The 8,138-nt window shown below is 62.3% G+C and overlaps 2 protein-coding genes across 2 annotated transcripts; one reads left to right on the forward strand and one right to left on the reverse strand.

The window, feature by feature from the left end:
• The first annotated feature begins 46 nt into the window (after window positions 1-46).
• AMH (anti-Mullerian hormone) lies at window positions 47-3,486 on the forward strand. Its single transcript, XM_037042444.1, has 5 exons — window positions 47-1,069; window positions 1,764-1,903; window positions 2,114-2,222; window positions 2,316-2,475; window positions 2,557-3,486. Exons 1-5 carry the CDS (start codon window positions 541-543, stop codon window positions 3,419-3,421), a joined length of 1,803 nt encoding a protein of 600 aa, XP_036898339.1. The 5' UTR covers window positions 47-540; the 3' UTR covers window positions 3,422-3,486.
• Window positions 3,487-3,693: 207 nt separating this feature from the next.
• JSRP1 (junctional sarcoplasmic reticulum protein 1) lies at window positions 3,694-7,531 on the reverse strand. Its single transcript, XM_037042738.1, has 7 exons — window positions 7,474-7,531; window positions 6,425-6,514; window positions 5,948-5,985; window positions 5,685-5,814; window positions 5,152-5,322; window positions 4,397-4,488; window positions 3,694-4,288 (listed from the first exon to the last, which is right to left on the reverse strand). The coding sequence occupies exons 2-7, from the start codon at window positions 6,477-6,479 to the stop codon at window positions 3,782-3,784; spliced, it is 993 nt and encodes a 330-aa protein (XP_036898633.1). The 5' UTR covers window positions 6,480-6,514; window positions 7,474-7,531; the 3' UTR covers window positions 3,694-3,781.
• Between the last annotated feature and the right edge of the window lie 607 nt (window positions 7,532-8,138).

An 8,138-nucleotide genomic window follows, 5' to 3' on the forward strand; every position in this document is an offset into this window, starting at 1 on the left:
GGCACTCTGGCAGCCCTTCCACCCTTTGGGAGTGGTTCGGGTCAGGCTTGAAGACACTGGCCCACCAGAACTCCGTTGGGTGGCCAAACGTGTCAGCTGTGCCCTGGAGCTGTGGGCCTGGGGTTCATCTTGTGGGAGCAAAGCAGAGGATGCGCTCTGGTCTTGGTGTCTCCAGGCCGAGATACCTGTGCTCCTGTGGCCCCTCGGCTTCCCAGGGGCAGAGTCAGTGAGCAGAAGACTTAGGGAACCCCAGCTGCGTCTAGAGACCACCCGCCTGGTGCCATTCAGATCCCAGGCATCCTCAGGGAGGGGTTCTACCCCTCTGCCCTCCAGGCCCAACTCCACAGCTGTGGATGTTTGGCCCATCTGTGCTGGTCACTCCCATCTCCAGAGGGAAAAACTCAAGGACAGTTGGACACATTGGTCACAGGCCATACTTTCTATCACTGGTGGGAAGGAGATAGGCAGCTGGGCTGGAACAGAAGGGGCTTTGAGAAGGCCCAGGATTGCAGGGGGGCTCAGGCGCAGGCCCCCAAGGTCATGTCCTGGGAGGTGATAGGGGCTGTCTTCCAGCACAAACACCCTGGGCTGGCACATATAAGCAGGGTGGCCCAGCCCCTCACAGTTCCCAGGATGTGGGCTGCACCTCTCTCTCGGCTGGTTCTCCTGCTTTGGGGCACCCTGCTGAGGGCTGGGACCCCCAGAGAAGAGGCTTTACCTGGGGAGCCCCCTGTAGGCACCAGAGGTCTCATCTTTCACCAAGACTGGGACTGGCCAGGCCCCCAGGTCTGGCCTCCAAGCAGCCCGCAAGACTCCCTCTGCCTGGTGACGCTGGGTGGAAGTGGCAACGGCAGCAGCGTCCCGCTTCAGGTGGTGGGAGCCCTAAGGGGCTATGAGCAGGCCTTCCTGGAGGCCCTGCATCAGGCCCACTGGGGGCCCCATGACCTGGCCACCTTTGGGGTCTGCACCCCCAGCCATGAGCACACTGCCTTGCCCCCTCTTCAGTTGCTTCAAGTGTGGCTGGGGGAGCCACATGGGCAGCAGCTGATGGTCCTGCACCTGGAGGAAGGTATGTGGGGGCCCATGGCTGAGACTGGGCAGGGCCCCCTGCTGTGGTCCCCATCATCATTCCCCTTACATGAAGACCATGTTCCCAAGTAAGATCCCAGGCCCCTCCCTGGCCTCCTGGGGAGGTTGAGGCCTATGGCCCTGTTCCCTTGGGCTGGGGACCCTGCAGCCTGGGAGGTGTGTGTTTTTGTCTTTGCCAAGTCTGTGGCTAGAAGTCCCCAGTAAATGCCCCACTCCCAGACCACCCCTCCTGCAGTGCCTGGGAAGGTTCCCCACTCCAGGAAGGAGCCAGTGGGGGGTGGGGCCAGCAACCCCAAATGTCCAGGGGAGAAGTACCCCTCCCATGTAGCACGAAGCCTGAAGTAAGAGGAACCTGTTCCCAGGGGCCACTGACCTCAGATACACTGTGGGGCTGCCCAGATGATATGTGAACCTCCAGCCAGGAGATCCCCAAAACCAGAGACCTCAAGATTTCAGAGATGACAGGCAGCAGCTCCACCCACCCACCTTGTCAGTCCTCCCACCTCTACCCTGGCAAGGTCCTGCACCTGGTGTTCAGGGGTGTCAAACCACCCCTACCGGTGGCCTATGGCTCCCAGGTGGCATGGAGCTCTCCCTCCCTGCAGAACAGGCTTGGGCAGGGGGTTTAGGCCTCAGGGCTCAGCTGTCCCCCTTTCCCTTTGTCCTGGTGACAGTGATGTGGGAGCCAACACCCTCGCTGAGGTTCCAGAAGCCTCCACCTGGAGAAAGGCCCCCAGAGCTGGCGCTGCTGGTGCTGTATCCCGGGCCTGGCCCAGAAGTCACTGTAACAGGGGCTGGGCTGCTGGGCACCCAGGTACTAGGATTGTGTGGGGCACTCCCTGAGCCCCAGGAGCCCTCACCCATTGCAGGAAAGAGAGGAGGGGGTTTTAACGGTCTCGATCCAGGGAAAGGCTCCAGGTGTCCCTGGTAGAACCTGGAGAGGGTGGTAAGGGCAGTGGGCAGGGCAGGGGTGGCATGGCATCCTACGCCCCTGCCCAGCCAAGCTAAACCCCTATTCCCTCAGAGTCTCTGCCTATCCCGGGACACCAGTTACCTGACGCTGGCAGTAAACCATCCCGCGGGGGCTTGGCAGGACAGGGGACTCGTCCTAACCCTGCGTCACCGTGGAAACGGTAGGCCGGACCCATAGGGAGTGGGCAGGGCCCGGCGCCGTGGGCCTCAGCCCCTGACTCAGCCCCTGACTCAGCCCGGGCCCTTCCCTTCAGGTACCTTCCTAAGCACCACCCAGCTGCAGGCGCTGCTGTTTGGAGCCGACCCCCGGTGCTTCACGAGGATGACCCCAGCCCTGCTCCTGTTGCCGCGGTTCGGACCTACGCCCATGCCCGCGCAGGGTCGTCAGGATGCTGTGCCCTTCCCCTCACCCAGGTGCGTGCTGACCCAGTCAGGTATGCGGGGTGGTGCGGACGGCTTAGCCTCGAGCCCACACCCGGACCCCTCGCCTTTCAGTCCAACCCTGGAGCTTGAGGAGCCACCGCCCAGCGCCGACCCCTTTCTGGAGACGCTCACGCGCCTGGTACGCGTGCTGCGGGGTCCCCCAGGCCGGGCCTCATTGAGGAGCCTGGCCCTAGATCCTGCCGCGTTGGCCAGCTTCCCGCAGGGCCTGGTCAACCTATCGGACCCCTTGGCACTGGAGCGCCTGCTTGATGGCGAGGAGCCCCTGTTGCTGCTATCACCTGCCTCTGCCACCGCTGGCGTCCCCACGTCGCTGCAGGGTCCTGTGTCCTCGCCCTGGGCAGCGAACCTGGAGCGCCGTGTGGCCTCGGAACTGCAGGCAGCTGCCGCTGAGCTGCGCGGCCTCCCAGGGCTGCCTCCCGCTGCCCCACCGCTGTTGGCGCGGCTGCTCCAGCTATGCCCTGGGGACCCCGGGGACTCAGGCGGTCCCGGCGGCCCACTGCGTGCGCTGTTATTGCTGAAGGCGCTGCAGGGCTTGCGCACAGAGTGGCGTGGGCGGGTGTGGAGCGGGCCGGCACGAACACAGCGCAGCGCTGGGGCCCGGGCCGCAGACGGGACGTGTGCGCTTCGAGAGCTGAGTGTGGACCTTCGTGCGGAGCGCTCCGTGCTCATCCCAGAGACGTACCAGGCCAACAACTGCCAGGGCTCATGCGGCTGGCCACAGTCCGACCGCAACCCGCACTACGGTAACCATGTGGTCCTGCTGCTCAAGATGCAGGCCCGTGGGGCTACCCTGGCACGCCCGCCCTGCTGCGTGCCCACAGCCTACACGGGCAAGCTGCTCATCACCCTGTCGGAGGAGCGCATTAGCGCGCACCACGTGCCCAACATGGTGGCAACCGAGTGCGGCTGCCGATAACCCCGCACCACATCCCGAGTGGCGCCTCTATCCATATTTATTCGGACCCCAAGCATCACCCCAATAAAGACCACAAGCACATGGCTGGGGTGCCCGTGCGTGTTTGGTGGCAGGCGGAGACCTCCTTCCAGTAGTGCTCTGGCGCACAGGACTGGGTCAGCCCAGTTGCCACTGCCTGCCCCCTTCACTACCCCACCCCCATCTGAAACTCCCATCCCCATCATTCAGGCCCCAGGGCGGTTTGTGATCGAGGTGCAAAGAAGCAGGCGATGTGGGGATCGCAGCACTCGCTTTATTTTGCTAGAAGCAAGGGCTTCAGAGAAGAGGTCCCAGGATTCTGCTGCAGGACCCAGGCCTGGCTCAGTCCCGCCCCTTGATGGTGCGGTGCTTCTGGCGGCCCAGAGGCCAGTCCTCCGCGTCAGGGCGCCGCGAGGAGGTCCAGGCCCTACTTTTTCTGTACCCAGGGTCTCCGGAGTCCCACACCCAGCGTCGATGGCCCCCTTCGCGTGTCTTCCAGCTTCGGGGTAGGGCTTCCCGGGCCTCCCTCGACGCCCGTGACTTCTCCGATTTTTGCGGTCTCTCCTTTCGCGGCCTCTCCTCCTTTCGCGGCCTGTTCTCCTTTTGTGGCTTCTCCTCCTTCCGCGGCCTGTTCTCCTTCCGCGGCCTCTCCTTTCGTGGTCTTTCTTTCCACAGCCTCTCCTTGGGACCTCCGTGGGCGAGGTGTGCCCACTCCTCCCCAGCGGCCTCCCCAGGCTCCCCTTCTCCCTTTTCTGCAGCTTCAGTTCTCCTGGGAACCTCTGTCCTCTCTTCTGCCTCCACCTGGGGTGCAGAGGGTCCCGATGAGGGGGCCGAGGCCACGGGCTTCAGCTGCAACGGGCAGAGTGCGGGGTGAGAGGATCAGCGCAAACCCACAGGCCCAGGCCCCTTTCTCTGGGTGAGTGTTCAGGCGCCCACAGTCTTGAAGGAAGCGCTTACCGGGGGCGACACTGGCTTCTTTGGTGGCAAGCTTGGTGGGACCCGTGGCTCAGGGACAGGCGCAGGAGCGTCCGTCTCCCCAACCACGACGTCTTGGAGGGGACAGGAGGGGTGCGAATCAGCCTGGACAAGAGCCTGACCACGCAGTCCACCCCAGCCCTCACTACTAAAACTCCCTCTCCCCGGGGAAAGACGAAGGGAATGAGCAATTCCGTTGGATACTTGGAGGCTGGACTGGACCCCTCTAAACTCTTGGAAAGAGTTCGGGCTCCCCGCTGTTGCGGGTGCCCCTTCCCTCAAAATCGTCTTCATTCTACTTGCAAAAAGGACAGGTCATGTTTCTCTGCGGGCTGCAGGAGTGCCCTGGTGCAGGAGGAAGGCTCACACCACAGAATGGCTGGGGGAGGGGGGCGGGGGGGGGAGGGCGAGAACTGGGCAGGGACCACGAGCCTGCAGCCCAGCCTGGACCTGTAAGAGTGTAAGGTGCAGTGCACAGCAGGGTGAAGGGTATGTTCGCTGGGGAGGGAGGAGCACCAGGGTCCATGGTGAGAGGACAGAAAGGGGGCACTAAAAGGCCATTCTGGAAAGAGGGGCGCAGGTCGGACCTTGGAGGTGCAAAAGGTGGGGAGGAAGAGGAGGATGCCACACAAGATCCATGCTAGGGGTAAAGGGGTGCGCAAGGCGGGAGTGGGGAGTGAGGTGGGCCTGTCCACGAGGGGGCGTACAAGACCCCTGCCCTGGGGAGGTAGGCTCACCGCGACACAGCTGGAAGGCTGAGCCCAGCAGCGCCACCAGCGAGGCGAGCACCAGGCACTTGTTGAGCGTCAGGTCTCCCCACGGCAGCTCCTCGCTTAGAACCGGAGGAGGTGGCGGCGGCTTCGGGGGCGGCGCAGCCTGCGCCTTCTTTCGCGCTGGGTTCCTCGGAGCTTTGGGAGCAAGTGTGGGGCTAGGTGCAGCTCCAAGGGGTGGAGCTGCACCCTAAACTCGGCTCAGCCCTGCCTGGCTGTGCGGCCCTGGGCAGGGGAACTAAGTTTGGCAGCTTCACTGGAATACTGAGAATATTCTAGATAGTTAGCTTAGTAGCAGTAGCACCTTAGCTGGTGTTAGGAATTAGCAGAGGCTCCCAGACCTTTGACACCTGGACACCACTCAGCCAGAAGCCCACATCGCAACACCCTGTCTCTCCCTCCCACCTCCCACCCCCAGATCCAAGGACCCAGCCCAGGGCCCACTCCCTGTGTCAGTCCACACCCACCCTCCACTTCACCCCTGCCTCCTGCAAACCGACTTGCTCCTGCTTTCAGTCTCTCCTTGCTGAGTCCCGGGGCCACTCTGGCCACAGGCTCCTTTTCTGTCTTCTTGGATGGGATATCCACTCCACCTGCAGGGCTCCCCTCGGCCTCTGGCTCCTGAGAATTCTGTGGGGAGTCACCAGTCTTTCCTTCCCGTCTTTCCTCTGAGGGAGCCCGAGCCCTTCCCGCCCTTCTTGGCCAGTGTATCCCTGACTCCAGGGAGGTCTTCGGCTGAAACTCAAGGGCCCAGGCTACTCACATGGGGCCAGCCGCTGGAGTCAGCCAGCCTGGGCGACACTGTTAAGTGAGAACAGAGGAAGACTCAGGTCATGGGGATCCCACCCTCCTCTGGGCTCTGCTAGGCAAGGGGCAGGTGGTGGCTCCCACTTCACAGACTGGAAAGCAGACAAGCTCAGAAGCAACCTCACCCAAAGGCATTCGGCACTTCCCTGGAAGGCTGGGATTGGAACCCTGACCTGTGGGTCAGCTCCTTTTGGGGGACACTTCCTACAGACACCTGAGGAACCAGTGGGCCAGAGGTGGGAACAGGAGCACCATTTAGGCCAATGTCAGAGTCCAAGTCCTGGTCTCCGCAGATGAGCTCCCTGGCTCACTCGAAGAATGGAGGCTTGGGCTTCATCCCGCCAGCACTCCCCCCAGGGTGTCTTGGGTATCTCGGCCCTGTTCTCCCAGGGCCTGCCCGGGCAGGGATCAGCCAGTGCAGGGAGGGCCTCACCGGCTTGGCAACTGCCCAGGCCTCCATCTGGCTCCTCCAAGGCCATGGTTGTCATGGAGATGTCTGAGAAGCAGCAGGTCCAGGCTGGAGCTGTGGGGGCAGGGGGAGTGGGGAAGAGACATCTTGCATTTACTGAGCCCCTGCTGTGGGCCTGGGCCTGACCTGGGGGCCAGGGCTCCGAGTACAAGTATTATCCAGCCTCTGCCTGCCCCCAGCCCTTGAGCCCCCTTCACGTGGAAAATTCAGATTCACTCAGAGCATGTCCTAAGCACCCTCCCCGAGCCCCGCAGGCCTGCCTTGGGCCCCTCCCCATCACCCAGCATTCCTGAGCACACAGTGTAAAGGGCTGGGACTCACCCAAAGTCAAAGAGATGACAAGGAGCCCACACCAGAACCCTGGGCCCCAGGGTTGGCTTGTGTTCTCTGAGACCAGGGCCTATTTTTATCCATTGCCCAAGGCCCATGGGACAGACCAGCATGAGGCCCATCCCCTTTTCAGGCCTTTGTGCCGATGAGTTTCCCCTCTAGACCACCCTCACCTACCACACCTGCCACCCAGTTCCCCTTTGGCCCCCTAAATCTAGGACCTCAAGTTCCAGCAGCCAGGGCCAGCCTCACTTTGGTCAGAACAGGAAAAGGGTGAGGAGGCCCTGGGGGCCTCTCCTTCCCAACACTGCAGTCCTTGTCTCTTCTCACTGCCTCTGCTCCCACAGGACAGGGAGGAACTGAGACTGGGGACAGAGGCATTGGCCAGAGGGGGTGCAGCGCTCGAGGTCCAGCCCAAGTCTGCCGGCTTCCTGAAGCCCTGGTTTTGGGGGTCCCCTGTGCCTCTGGCTGCCTGCATTAATGTGTCCCACCCCTGGGCAGAAAAGTGACCCTTCTCAGGGGCTGGAGCAAGGCAGTTGGGGAGCCCAGTGGGCCAGGGTGTGCACCTCTAGGTGTATAGGGGACAGCCACAGAAGTTGGGGACCCCCATGGACTTCAGAGACACCCTCCCCAGACCCCTGGAAACCCTCATCTCTGGATAGGCCTCCCCCTTCCCCACTTACTCCACAGCCGCCACGCTGGGCCTGGTGGACTGCATGTAGGGTGGCCCCAGGAAAGACAGCAACAGGTGGCCAGAGGCGAGAGATGGGCCAATCAGCTGTGTGGCCAGAGCAGGAGGGGTAGGAAGGCAGGGCACAGCTGAGCCTTCCCCCACCTCCTTGCAGGAGGGCGAGGCATTGGCCAGAGAGTGACCCACCCCCACTTCGGCGTACAGTCACTATCAGGTTGGCCATGTTGACCCTGGGAATGTAGCTTCTTATCTCTGAGCATCAGGAAAAGGGGTTCTAGGGGAGAGAGTACCACAAAAGGTGTTCCTCTTGCCTTCTCTCGTGGATTCTGTCAGCAAGCCTTTGTGAAGTACCAACTGTGTGCCACCCCATAGGTGGCATGACCCACAGAGCCCAGGGACATCAGGGAGGGCTTCTTGGAGGCTGGCTCTGCCGGCTGGCCCGGCCAAGGCAGCAGCTCAGAAGCCTGTTTCCTCATGTGGAAAGTGGGGCTGCTTACTCCAGAGAGGCAGTGAGGGCAAATGGATGACTCCATATTAAATAACCACTGGGTAACTGTAGGCTGCACCACACCACCTAGTTGCCGGTGCGCAAACCTTAGTTTAGTCCATCATCAAACGTGCTGCCACCCCGCCGAGCCCAGCCATGTGGGAAGTTCT

The sequence above is a fragment of the Sturnira hondurensis genome, unplaced genomic scaffold (genome assembly GCF_014824575.4).
Source record: "Sturnira hondurensis isolate 20B ecotype Veracruz unplaced genomic scaffold, ASM1482457v3 Scaffold0003693, whole genome shotgun sequence".
NCBI lineage: Eukaryota > Metazoa > Chordata > Mammalia > Chiroptera > Phyllostomidae > Sturnira > Sturnira hondurensis.